Source organism: Gorilla gorilla, chromosome 11 (genome assembly GCF_029281585.2).
Source record: "Gorilla gorilla gorilla isolate KB3781 chromosome 11, NHGRI_mGorGor1-v2.1_pri, whole genome shotgun sequence".
NCBI classification, from domain to species: Eukaryota; Metazoa; Chordata; class Mammalia; order Primates; family Hominidae; genus Gorilla; species Gorilla gorilla.
Genome location: NC_073235.2, coordinates 55,037,747 through 55,052,196, shown reverse-complemented (window position 1 = coordinate 55,052,196; position 14,450 = coordinate 55,037,747). Strand labels below are relative to the sequence as shown.

The following is a 14,450-nucleotide window of genomic DNA, read 5'->3' as shown; positions in this document are numbered from 1 at the left end:
GGCTCATAAGAACACACTAATTTAGGAGCTAAGAGAAACAGCCATTGTTGTTTCTTCTGGTTGATTTTCCAGACGCAGCCTCTGTAGAGTGCAGACCATCCAGAATGCACTCAGTGCCTGCCCTTGTGTCAACTACTGGCAGGCACCTCCATCTCACTTGGAAAGTTCAGCCACCAATTGGACAAGAGGCAAGTGACCTATAGATGAAAAACTAAATTTTTTTAAGGTAGGAAATAGCCAAGTACAGCCAGAGCTACAATTCACTTAACATGCTAATATGCATATGTTTTAATGCAGGGATAAAGAATACTCATTGGCTCCTCTTACTTCACTTCAGAGTCCTTATCCAGGCCCCCATCACCACTTCCTGACTTTGAGTGAAAGGGCCTCAAAGACAATTTTCTGAGTAAAAGGTAACAGCCTGCTGCCTACCTCCTAAAAGGTCAGCTAAAGTGTGACATGTTTTACCCCTGATTTAATATCATGCAGTTAACATCTTTTTCAAAGCTACAAGATCCTCCCTGGGATTTGATCCAGTCCTGACACCCCCGGCTGCTTTAGGAAAGAATGAGATCAGTCTTTCAGGGCTGGCTACCTTCCCCACTTTATCAAATGGTATCAGGTTAGCTTAGCAAAATCATTTCAGCAATAAGGGTATGGATGACATGAAAAAAGAGCCCCCATTTTTCTAACTATTATCTCAGTCCCTACCCCTTCTTGACTTGGAACTTTCTGTATTGGAGAGAACTGGCCATTTTCAATTGGAGTTGAAAGTGAACTTCTACAGAAATATAAGAGTAAGGAAAGAAAACAGGTAAAGATAAAAACGGGCAACTTTCAAAGCAGTATCTGGAATCTAAAGGCATTCAAAGAATATGGATGCCTCATTTTGCAGATTTATGTAAATGATCATGCAAGGACTATATCATATATTCAGGGTTCCCATAGCAAATTAGTTCCATTTCACCTCTGTGAATGCTACACACACTTTTTAATATGTTGCCAATAGGCAAACAGTTTCAAATTGGGTGATTATAGGTTTTGGAAAGTTGAATTATTTCTGACTCTGACAGAACACATAACTTCCTGAGTGCCTCACGGATTCAATGTAATTACCATATGCTGTAAACCTGAATTTAGGCAAATTCTAAATCAGATGCTTAGGAGCTGGAAAAGACAGGGACAATGACAAATAGCTCTGGAAGAAATTGGGTGCAAGGAAGAAATGTAAGTGCCAATGCCAACAGTCACTGTTTTATTGTAGGCTGGTCACAGCTTAATATCAAATCTTTGTTCTGTCTCCCCAAATCTTAGAACCTTATTTCTCCTCATATAGGTCTTAAGAGATGTTCCTGGCTTTCAATTTCTAAGATCAAGCCAAGTGGCCCAAAGTTGCACAACAGAAAGGAAAAAGCAGTTAATTCCTTTTGCCAGCCTCCTCTAGAGAGAGGTCCTACAGACATATGTTGGGAACTGAAGTTGATGAAAAATCATGAAAAGCAAGAGAAAGAAGCACTGTGTGGATTCAACACTGGTCATCAGATCTACTCTGTTAGGCAGTGTTGCAAACTGATTCTCAAAGTATAGCCCATATACCACTAGGGGTCCCTGAAACCCTCTCAGGGCGTCTGTGAAGGTAAAACTGTTTTCACAAAAATATTAGGACATTAGTTGTTTTCAATCTGTTGACACTGACACTTACAATGCCAAAGAAATACTGTATAAAACTGCTGCAACCAAAGAAGACACCTATTTATTGTATTTGTCACTCCGTGCACTCAGGAGGGGGAAAAGGCCAGCTTCACTTAAGAACGCCCTTACATAAGCAATAAAAAATATTGATTTTATTAAAGCTTACTCATTTAGTACACATCTTTTTCATTTTCAGTGTGACAAAACAGGAAGCTCACATAAAGTACTTCTGCTACCTGCCCAAGTAGCATGGTTGTCTCAAGGAAAAGCACCTGTGAAATTGTTTGAGTTGCGAGCTGAACTAGCCATTTTTTCATGGAATGTCAATTTACTTGTAAAAATAACTGACAAACTATGGTGATTCAGTTTGGGGTATGTGGCAGACATTTACTCAAATATGAAGTGAGCCCATCCTTTCAGGGACAACACAGTATTTGTTGTTGATGACCAACTTTGAGCTTTCAAACAAAAATTAGAATTCTGGAAAACCTGTATTCACCACCGTCAGTTTGACAGCTTCTCAATACTTAAAATATATTCTAATCAGACTGGTGGTTATTAACAAATGTGATTTTTAAAAACATTGTAAAGGGATATGCTTCAACAGTGGAGAAACATGATTTTACTGAGTTATTCTGATCTTCCAAATGACCAACATGATGTTAACAAATCATGTCACAAGTTCATGTAGGGATAAAAAGACCCAATCAAAGTGCAAGACAGCACAAAGGATTTTTTGAGACAGGGTCTTACTTTGTTGCTGAGGCTGAAGTGCAGTGGCACAATCATGGCTTACTGCAGCCTCAACCTCCTGGGCTCAAGTGATCCTCCTACCTCAGCCTCCTCAGTAGCTGGGACTCCAGGATCATGCCACCACACCTGGTTAATTTTTGTATTTTTTATAGAGACAGGGGTTCGCCATGTTACCCAGGCTGGTCTCGAACTCCCAGGCTCAAGCCATCCTGCCCACCTTGGCCTTCCAAAGTTGCTGGGACTGCAGGCCACAGCACCTGGCCAATGGATTTTAATATAACAGAGCACAAAAAGTTCACTGATATGATTTCAGACTCTACATTATAGCTATCTGTAAGAATTAGTTACCAGCCGTTCAATTTTGGGGGTACTACCAAAAAAAGAATATCCCAATTATCTGAAAAGACCATTTAAAAAACTCGTCTCTAAGTGTGTATAAGACCCAATTTTCTACATATACATCAATCAAAACAGATCACGACAAACTGAATGTTGACTCAGGAGAATCTAGCTGCCAACTATTAACCAGATGCTAAGGAGATTTGCAAAAATTAAACCAATGCAGCCTTTGTCACCAATTTTTTTTGGATTTGAAGAATATTTTTCATAAAACATGCCATTTAATTTATAATGTATTAATATTTATATTAATACATAACATTTATTTTATATTTATGTATTTAAATTAAATGTTATTAAATATTACATTTTATTAAAGATGTTTAAAATTTATGTTTTAATTTCTAATATTATAAACATTAATAGATTTGACACAACTAAACAAAAGCTTATTGGGGTTCAAAAATAAGTTAAAAGTATAAAAGCATTCTAAAACCAACAAAAAAAAAATGTGAGAATTGCTGGTTTAGTAATAAATTTTAGAAGTGACCATATCTAGGCTCAAATCTCGGTGCTTCTAACTTGTGTGGAATTGAGCAAGGTACTTAATAGATGACCCTCAGTATTCTCATCCGTAAAACAGGGATTCAGGGCTAATGGTCAATAAGATTTTTGTAGGAAATACACAGAATAACAAACGTAAAGTACCTAACACCGTGCCTAATAAATGACAAAATGATTATAACCTTGATGGTTTCTAAAAAAGTACCATCTAGGAATAAGTTAATCATAAGGCAGCTTGATACACACATACACTCCCATACGTGTTGTATGCATGTTAAAAGCAGCCTTTGTCACTCTCCTGTCTTTCTTCTTTTGGCCTGGCTCAGCCAGCACTGATTCATAAAGAAGTCTGGTGGGCAGGAGAGAAGACATTAACTAAGCAGTTCCTCAGCATCTTCCCTTTTCTACAAACCTCCTTCCCCTCCTTGCCAAGTTGCCGCATTCCTTCTGCAATCTCATGCCTGTTCTCTCTACACCACAATGAGAAAGTGAAATGAGCATCTTTCAGAACTTCGGTGACCTTGCACTGAGGATGAAAAGTAACTTTCTATCATTATAGGCAGCTTTACTACAATAAATTCCCTGCAAGGAGAGACAGTGTACACATCAGTTCCATAGAATAAAGCTGGTAAATCTGTCCAGTTCACCCTCACCACCATTTAAATCCTATCACTCTGACATCTTAAGCACCATGGCATCTGCCTACTCACACTGCATGGCTAGTGTATTCTAACACTATGTGGATCATTTCAAGGGTATTTCAAGTAATTTCAAAAGCTTAGATAAGTCATAATCCAGTTCTTCTCTATTATTATAGTTCCTAAGAGTAAGTGAATGGGATTATTTCTAGTCCAATTCTTATTTCAATTTGACTCAAAGAAAATTAATTTTCTTTCTCAGAAGATTGTTCCATTTATAGAGTTTTAGGCTTATATCAAAACTCAGAAGAAGTCCTTTGCTTGACAAAGCTGCAGCTCAGAATGTTATCTTGGTAAAGCTCAAGTCTTTAACTTTGAAAAGCAAGCATGTGCCCAGAACAATTTTTTTTAGGACAAGTAGATTGTAAATGTAATCCCTCCTTTTTAATTTCTGGGTATCATAATCTCCTGGGTGTCAGGATCATTTTAGATAAAGATGATAATACTCTCTGCCTTAGGGAATTCCTTAGAGATATATATAAGAGATGTATATCCTCAGAGATATATAATATTGTTGAATACTGCAGATAATTATTTGCAACAAGCATAACAAACAACTATCATATATTGAGTAACTATTATGTTTCAGACCCTTTATTAGGAATTTACAAGTTATGTCATCTAATCCTTATAATATTCCTGTGATGTAAGTATTATACTAATTTTATCAATGAGAATTTAACTTGGGTCACATAGTAAGTGCAGAAAACTTACATAACTTATCTAAGGTCAAATAACTAGAAAGGGGCATAGCAAAAATTTGAGCAAATGGGCACCGATTTTTTATTTTTAGAGACAGGGTCTCACTCTGTTACTCAGAGAGTGCAATGGCTGCTCACTGCAGCCTCGAACTCATGGGCTCAATTGATCCTTCTGCCTCAGTGTCCCAGGCATTACAGGTACGTGACATTGTGACTGGCTAATATTTTATTTTTTTGTAGACACAAGGTCTCACTATGTTACCCAAGCTGGTCTCAAACTCTTGGGCTTAAGTAATCCTCCTGCCTCGGCCTCCCAAAGTACTGGGAATGCAGGCGTGGGTCACCACACTCACTGAATTATCTATCTATTACAGTATTTTTAACAGTACAATAAAATATATGGCTTCCTTATATAGCACCTTGCATTCCAAGAATTCTTCATTTTAGTAACTGATTATTTTCATCATTATTGAGTAATTTTTCAGAAGATATCCCTATCAAGTGAGATCAAGCCAGTTAGTTTACATAACAAAGAGTGAGTTCAGGTTTGGGTTTTCAGAACAGGCAAGATGGTCACAATCTGGTTGTGTGGTTTTGCTTCACGTAAGTTTATGCTAGTGATTGGTTGCATACAATCAGACAATGCATCTCCATGAATTTTTCTGCTGCTAAAGCCAAAGCTTTCAGAGTTCCTCACACAGATGGTGGGCAAGGGAAAACTTCACCTGGTAAGGATGAAAGAAATCTAAGAATCTTTCAATATGCCTATAGTATCCTCAACAACAAACCACTCCAATTGCTTGCAGACTGCACTGGCTTCAACCCAACCAAGGTTCTTCTACTCAGCCAAGTTTGTGTTGGAAATGATCATCTTCCTTTTGTATTTGATGGTCAATTTCACATTACTTCGGCAATGCTTAAAGAAATGCTTTTTTTTTTTTTTTTTCGGTGAGATGGAGTCTTGTTCTGTCACCCAGGCTGGAGTGCAGTGGAATGATCTTGGCTCACTGCAACTTCCACCTCCCAGGTTCAAGTGATTCTCTTGCCTCAGCCTCCCAAGCAGCTGGGACTACAAGCACGCACCACCATGCCTGGCTAATTTTTTGTATTTTTAGTAGAGATGGGGTTTCACCATGTTGGCCAGGCTGGTGTCGAACTCCTGACCTCAGGTGATCCACCCACCTCAGCCTCTCAAAGTGCTAGGATTACAGACGCGAACCACCACACACAGCCTAAGAAATGCTTTTTGACAATTTGTAGAAATCTTGGCTGCAGTTCATTCCACCATTTTCAGTTAAAAGGGCCAAAGGCAAAGGTTTGGACCAAACAAAATCGAATCTAGCTCCTGATTCATAAATATTAGAAAGTATTTAAATGTCCTGAGTCTAAATGCCCAAAAGTATTAAACTACCACCATGTTCATCCCCAGCAGACAAGGCTCATTGCTTTGATCCCAGATCCCTGATAATCTTATTTACTTTCAGGGAAACGGCTGCCAGCATAAGTCATACAGGAAAAACAACAGAGCAACTTGAGCCAAAGCACCTGGCTCTACAGCTGTAGACTGTGCAATTCACTCACCTTCTCTGGTCTTTAATTCTTTTAATCTGTAAAATTAGGCATCAGGCAATTCTTAATTTCTCTTCCAGTTCTAAAATCATGACTCTATGATTCTTTGTTCTATAGCCCATTTTCAGGGACAAAGTCTAGAATTAATTCATTTTCTGAATATTTCATTCTCAAGGTGAAAAACCTGCTGGTTATCATTTAAGAAATGCACATTCTTACCCAAGTTCCATCACCTATCAATCACAATAGCATTTCTACAGTTTCTAAAAGTTTATTTTGAAATAACTATGCTAATTAACCATTTGAATGGCTTACAGCAGTCTGAAGTAAACTTTTATCTACATAATAAATCCACATCAAGTCCTTACTTAACCTCAAATAACATTATTTCATTATGACATTGATGAGGGGGGGAAAAGGTTTTATAACAACATTATTTCACTTAAACTCATGGTTTTCAAGAAGAACTATCAACGAGACAGAACTTACTGTATGTTACAGCATACTCTGTAAAACTAAAGTGCAATATATATACATCAAAATTAATTTCCAATAGACTTGCAAAGAATGTCATGGGAAAATTCTAAAAGATCTAAAAGTCGATAGTCCTCTCATTGTGAAGCTCAAAGAATCAAAACCAAAGGGGTTAAATAGCTTGCCCAATGTTACGCAGGTGCTTTGGGCAGAAGGAGAGCTACAAAATAGGATACCTGATATCATTCTACCTTAGAGACAAGCCATCTTGTTTTAAGACATGGTACAATTAGGCCACCCAGGGGTAAGGGAGAATATAATATTGCTGTTCTTGCCTGAGGCAAAGCACCATGTCATTGTCTGAAAGAAACTCAGAATGCTTAGTGCATAGATTCCCTGAACTTTATTTTCCCACAGTGGATTTATACTTCATCGTCCTGAGGTTTTGAGATGTATGAAAAAGAGACTGAGAATGTGTCTGAGTGCAATGAGGTGAGTCAAGTGACATTATTCCAGCTTCCGTCCCCTTCTGGCCAGAAACTCTAGAGAATTAACGAAAGGGAAATAAAGCAGCTTCAACCAACCAACTTGGAGAACTACAGTAAAAGCTTAGAGATTTTCCAAGATCTCAGTCTACATGTACTATTGGGGGTTTCTGATTTGCCAGAGAATTGTTATGCACACATGAAACCAAGTGTCCATATTTACTGCACCCGCTCAAAGAAATATAGAATTGTTATGAATTCCACATCAAGGACTATCTGTCTTCCTTCTGCTGATTCTTGGGCAGTAAGTAATTTGAGTACTAACAAGGTTTCATCTATTAAAACCTCAGTCTTTTAATTTATAATGACCCATAAGGAAGCTCAATTCTTTGGATATGATTCAGTTACTTTGTAAAGTGTCCAAAACCTTTAGAGCTAAGATGTTAAAGGGGTATACTTACCCAATGTGGTTAGTTCTTAAAGAAATTTCCAGTTCTCTTAGCACTTGTGTAGATTCTTGAACACGCCGTCTGAATTTCTATAATTCAAGAACACATATTCTCACAAAATATTTTAGCAACTGCTATAACTGAAGCTTAGTTATAATAAATTTAACACAATATGAAAAATATCTTCACTTCTAAAATGGGCTTCCCTCACTTTTTTTGTTGCAGAGCACACAAATTTTCCTCACCATGAAAATTAACTACTGAGAAAGGACTACAAAAAGTCCTTGTTTTATGTAATGTGCCTTTCAGTAAGTAGATTTTATTTCCCTACCCCACACACACAACAGTATTCACCAATATTCCTATGGGTCAGGGACCCCAGTACTACCTCCAGTTTCAATGATTCATTAGGAGCACTCAAAGGACTCAGCATACAGTCATACCCGTGGCTATGATGTATTACAGTAAAAGAATACAAAGCAAGATCAGCAAAGAGAAAAGGTGCATAGGATAAAACGTGCAGGAAACCAGGTGCAATCTTCCAGGAGTCCTCTCCCCGAGGAGACACAAATGACAACATGCATAAAGCTCATTAGAGACTCAGTGGCCAGGTTCTTATTGGGAGCTGGTTTAATAGGCAACTCTCTGCCTAGTACATTACACAAATTCAGACTCCCAGAAGGAAAAGAGGCATTCAGCATAAGCCGTATTGTTTTCATAAACAGTTTAGGCACAGGGAAACAGTCTTATCAGGAAATGGTAGAAACTTTCCCCCGTCAAACACAAGTTCCTAGATGCCAGCCAAGGGCCAACCTTGCAAGCAGGCCCTTTGCTAAGCATAGCAGTCTCAGGCCTGCTATGTTATTTTTTTTTCTGCGTGACCTAACACGTTGCAAAAATAAACATGCAGAGCTACCTCTGCCCCTTATTCCTCACTTAGAGGGTCCTTCCTCCAGAGCACACCACCCTCCTGACATGAACTGCCCTTCCTCATTCCCTTGCCTGTTAAAATCCCACCTACCCTTCCAGGACTCCCTTGGGGCTTCTTTCTTCACTGAATCCACCTCTGATAGTAACTGTGTTAATATACACCTCTCTAGCCTCTTGACCCTAAATCATTTCCAAGATATCAATGGGCTACATTGCACATCAGTCCTTTGGAACACATTTTCCTACAGAAATATTTATTTAAAGTGACAGTCTCAGGCCACTTTGAAGGAAGAAAACTTGATGTCAGCGCCTCCTAAGCGGAGTTCCAGACTATCTGCGCTACGAACCTGAACCACCTTTATGTCACACTGTTTACAGGAAAGAGCTTTGAGGATTCTGGCTCAGGATATAAAGGACCTCTCTCCTCTGCTGCCACAATTGCAGTGGACACAGAGTCCTTCAGCTCCAAGGACAAGAAGAAAAGGAAGGAGGATGGAAGTAAGGATTCCAGAATGTGGGGTGGCAAGAGCTACACCCACACCTGGGACTTGGTGGCCCATGAAGGCCTGAAGCACGGCTCAGCACAGCAGGCTCCTGTTACCCTGTCATCTTATTCTGAAAGCCCCTGGCTTCCCCACCAGCTGCTTCTAAGCAGAGCCCCCAAGGAAGCAGATAGTCTCACAGTTCCTCCATAAATGCCATTCCCAAGAAAATCTAAAAAGACCATGTCAGGTTTCCAGAATCCAGGTATAGTAAGAAGTAGGAAATAAAAATGTCCCCAATGTGATGGAAAAAAGAGAGGCACTCCCCTCTTCTGTCGAAACAGGCCTAACAAATGGTGGCATACTTGAGAGTTTGGAGGACACCCAACCCCAGAGCTTCCTAGACCACTTCCCAGCAATGAGGAGGCTCGGCACAGTACTTGGCTTGAAAAGGGAGTAATGGCCAAGCTCAGTGGCTCACGCCTGTAATCCCAGCACTTTGGGAGGCCAAGGTGGGTGGATCACCTGAGATCAGGAGTTCGAGACCAGCTTGGCCAACATGCAGAAACCCCGTCACTACTAAAAAGTACAAAAATTAGACAGGCATGGTAGCACAAGCCTGTAATCCCAGCTACTCAGGAAGCTGAGGCACGAGAATTGCTTGCACCTGGGAGGCGGCGGTTGCAGTGAGCCGAAATCATGCCACTGCACTCCAGCCTGGGTGACAGAGTGAGACTCCATCTCAAAAAAAAAAAAAAAAAAAAGAATGGGGGCAAGTAATGCAGGATGGGCAGCTAAAGGTATTCTCTCTCTTTAAACTCTTCCTTGGAGCTAAAAATTAGGAATAGAGTAGAGAAGAGTCAGTAGAATGGAGCAGGCAGTCTGCTGTGTATATAGAGAAGGGAAGAGAAAGGAGACAAAAAATTCTAGGGTCTCTGGTCACACAGCTAAGGCAACCATTTCCAGATGTGCTGGCCGCTCAATGTGGCCACTCCCATGTCAGAGTCCTAAGTCTCGGGCTGCCTGCACAGGTGGTTGTCAGAAAATAACTCAGCCTTCCAAGCTCTGTGTTATGTGCACTTCTGACTCATTCCCTGCAGCCTTTGCTTCTGCTGGGCCCCTGATATACTTTGGATATTTGTCCCTTCCAAATCCCACATTGAAATAGGACCTCCAATGTTGGAGGTGGGCCTAGTGGGAGGTATTTGGGTCATGGGGGCAGATAGCGCCTGAACTGCTTGGTGCTGTCCTCGTGATAATAAGTGGCTTCTTACTCCTAAGAGTTCCTGTGAGATCTGGCTGTTTAAGAGAGGCTGGTACCTCCTCCCTCTTGCTCACCATGTGACACGCCTGCTCCCCCTTAGCCTTCCGCCATGATGGTAAACCCCGAGGCCCTCACTAGAAGCAAATGCCAGCACCACACTTCCTGTACAGCCTAAAGAACTGTAGGCCAAAATAAACCTGTTTTCCTCATAAATTACCCAGCCTTAAGTATTTCTTTATAGCAACACAAAGGAACTAACACCCAGCCCCTAATGCCGCCTTCTGCTTCCTCGGGGCAAGGTCATCCCTTACATATGCCATCAGGCACAAGGGCACCCAGCGTAGCACTGAGGACATAGCAGAGTATAAAAGAGGGTCCACCGAAGGGCTAAGAGCTATGTATCGAAACCAGGTAACTAAATCAAAACACGATGAGGTAATAATAACAGCAGCAGCGCTGTTTTTGGGCACTGACTATGCTACCTAGGCACTACCCTTCTGCAACTGCCTGATAACGGAGGCAAACTAAACTGACTTTACTCCTGTATTACATTATCTAAGGAATGGCTCAATTTTCGGCTAGATTCTGGGCCACAGAGAAGTCTTGGAGTCCACTTCTCTAATATATACACAATGAGTGCTAACACTTTGCACTTCTAAAATGTATCCAGAATGCTTTAAAACACTATGAAAAGAAATTATGTGCCCGTGGGGAGCCACAGAGGATCCGTGAGCAGTCTGTACTATTCTCCCTTCCCTCCCCATCAAGGGAGGCCTGGGATGAGCCCACAGAGGCAGCTGAGCCCAGGATGAGCCCTACAATAGGTTTCATCTCACAACTGCAGCGCCAGCAAAGGACCAGACTCCTTTAAACACAGACTAATCACTTCCTGGTATTAAATAAGGAGGCTGGTTTGGAGAGTTCTGTTCATAGAGATATCTAATTTAGGCTCTTCCTTTCCTGCCCTAGAGGTTTCATTTAAAACTATTTAGAAGAAAATCTAAATAGAAAATGCTTAAAAATTTTTTTTAAAAAAAGCAAATTAAGTATCTTCTATTCAATTTGCACAAAAGATTAACGAATCAAGTATTCGAGGACTCCAGACACAGTTAAAGGAAAACTGCCCAACCTAGACTGTCTGGCTGAAATTTAAAGCCCCGATTTGAAATATTTTTCTCCCCCACAATAATACAGCTGAGAATTTTAAGCTCATTTTAACTGCAAGCCATGTCTTATTTCAACAAATCTCCTTTTTTTCCAGGCTTTAAGCATTACAATTACGTTGTGTGGAACAGATCATTTCCTCCTGCCAGCTCCTGACAGAATCTTACTAAAGCAGGGGTGGTTAATCCACCATCCATTTTATTTTTTCTGAGCTGAATGACTGATCTTGAAAGATGAAGCACAGACCAAACATGGCCATTCAGGTGAACGCACATGGGCCAGGGCAGAAATGTTGGGAATGAAGGCCCAAACAGACATCTTATGTCCTGCTCCAGTTTATTATTTGTGAGGAAGCAAAACATTTTCTGGGAAGCTTATCTGTTGTTTTGTTTCACTTTGTTCTCTTTGCCTAAACCCAGAAACAGCTGATCTAAAGGAAAATTGGAACTGTGCCAGGAGGAAGCCCACCTCTTCCTTCTAAGCATCTTCCTCCATGTGGGGTATGGAAGTGGGGGCCTAAGCAGCACTCCCTAGGAGTGTGCATATTTTTTCCTTTCTATTCAGAACTGGAAAAATGTGGAAGGAATTTTTTGGAGGTAGGATGAATTCTGCATGAGGAAAGGTCTCAGTCTTCTGTATAAACATCAGCATCTCTGCCACACTCAACTCAGGGTGAGCATTAGGACTCAATGCTGAGGTCTGAGCCATCTAGCCTGAAGGTTACAAGTTTGGAGATTTCAGAAAACCTTTAGAAATCGATTCTAAAACAGAATCTTGCTGTCCCTTTGCAAAGAAATAGTGCAGAAAAACACCTGTCTGGGGATGTATTTTGTGTATATGGGTGTGTCTATATTTATTTATTTATTGTTCTTTTTGAGACGCAGTTTTTTGCTCTTTTTGCCCAGGCTGGAGTGCAATGGCACAATCTCAGCTCACTGCAACCTCCGTCTCCTGGGTTCAAGCGATTCTCCTACCTCAGCCTCCCGAGTAGCTGGGATTACAGGTGCCTGCCACCATGCCTGGCTCATTTTTGTAGTTTTAGTAGAGACAGGGTTTCACCATGTTGGTCAGGCTGGTCTTGAACTCCTGACCTCAGGTGATCCACCCACCTTAGCTTCCCAAAGTGCTGGGATTACAGACATGAGCCACTATGCCAGGCCTGGGTGTATCCTCCTTTACAGACCTCTTTAAATGATGAAATTAAGACTGCCACATTCTTAGGGAAAGGGAGAAATGAGAGAAGTTAACAAGAACTGAACAACAGTCTCATTTGCAGGTGTAAAAGACCTGACAACAGGTCTTTTAGAAAGAAATGTGTGTGCCACATTTACGAAGGGAGAAGTATCATGATACTTTGACAGGTACATTCCTGGATTGAAGGTTGTGTCACACTCAAGTCACATATGACATACAGCCAGTGATGAAGTTCTGCACTACACTGTCATCATCACTATTAGATTTTATTTCCCCTTGTCTACATATTAACCGTAAGAGAAAGGCCTAGGAAACTTCCAAAAGGAAATAATAGCTGTTCTCCTTTGTTGGACTTTTCTTTTTTTTTTTTTGGTCGGGGGGTGGGCGGTGAGGGGAGGAAGAGTTAGAGTAGAAGATAAAGAAAAAGATTTTTTTTTTAATGCAAGCATCAAGAGCCCTGAAAACAGTGGCTAACTAGGTAAAGTATACCATTCTTTTCTCAAGAATCACACACTGAAACAACAGAGAGAATCAGCCTGAGATATTTTCGCTGGAGCCTTAAAAGCAGGAGTTGTAGGTCAATGGAAAAACAAATGCTATCTGGTAAAGCACCCCTTCACCCATCTTGAGCAAGGACAGCTCTGCCCTGAGACATCCCAGGACTGATTCAGGCCTACAGGGCTGTGCCAGGCTACATGCTTTACCACGAGGCATCAGTTTAAACCAATTGTGTGGCTGCACAAAGCAGGGCTTGTTTGTAAAAGGGGAGAGTCTGTTGAGAATGGAATCAGCTATTCTCTACTTACCTTCTCAGGCCAGGGGCAGGGGTTGGGGGGGGCAGGGGGGAGCTGCTAAAAGCATCAACACAGGATGTGAGTGCACAGCTGGGATGACAAAGGCCCAGTGATTTTTCAAGGTCTCTGGAAATGCACCAAGGCATAAAAAACTGAAAGGCAAGTATTCCCTTTGCAAAGCCTGTTCTTTTAGGGGCCTGAACACCTCTGGACTGCACTCACTGCCCTGTGTAATTGGAAATAGCAGTGACTCAACAACCATCAGAGGTACGTGACTCTCATGTCAGGAAAGAACTTTTATACACATCTTCAAGTGAGAAGGTTGTTTTTTTTCCTTTGTCTTCTTACGTTGTTGGTCTCCCAAGGTTGTTTTTTGTGGAGGCTCTGGCAGAGGCTCTAATGCAGAGGAAGGAAGGTCTCTTCCAATGCAGGAGGATTCTGCTCGCTAATAAGGAAGCAATAACAAAGAGTGGAAACAAATCCATCTTACCTTCCTGGTTACAGCTGGATCCAGATAGCCTTTGAGCTTTTGAATGTATGTATGGGGAGGATTCTTCACCTGGAATCGTTCCTGCAGAAAGCACAAAAGTCCAAAGCATGAAAGGTCTGAAGCCATGACACAGTCAGCCACATCAGATTATGTTACCAAAATATGACCAAAATGCATCCACAGTATAAATGTGGCCCTGCGAGCAGTCATTTTGTACTAACTGTTTTGCATCTTGGTAGTAGACGTGATCCCCTCTTTGCATAGGAGGAAAACTGAAGCTCAGAGAAATGCAGAACTCTCTTTGATGACACTGCTGGTCACATGTACATGTGGGTTTGAACCCACATCTGCTCAACTCCAGAGTCAGTACTGCTTTCTCTGTAGGGCCCTGCAGCTTCCATTCTAGGA

At 41.0% G+C, this 14,450-nt stretch overlaps 1 protein-coding gene across 9 annotated transcripts in view; it reads right to left on the bottom strand.

The window, feature by feature from the left end:
• FMNL2 (formin like 2) overlaps positions 1–14,450 on the bottom strand; it is a 315,524-nt gene that overhangs the window by 94,302 nt on the left and 206,772 nt on the right. For all 9 annotated transcript variants that reach the window (XM_031008485.3, XM_031008488.3, XM_031008484.3 and 6 more), the window contains exons 3-4: positions 14,043–14,123; positions 7,737–7,813 (exon numbers count right to left, since the gene is read on the bottom strand). In XM_031008485.3, the coding sequence (XP_030864345.1) occupies positions 7,737–7,813; positions 14,043–14,123 (158 nt within the window). The remainder of the gene's footprint in view (positions 1–7,736; positions 7,814–14,042; positions 14,124–14,450) is intronic.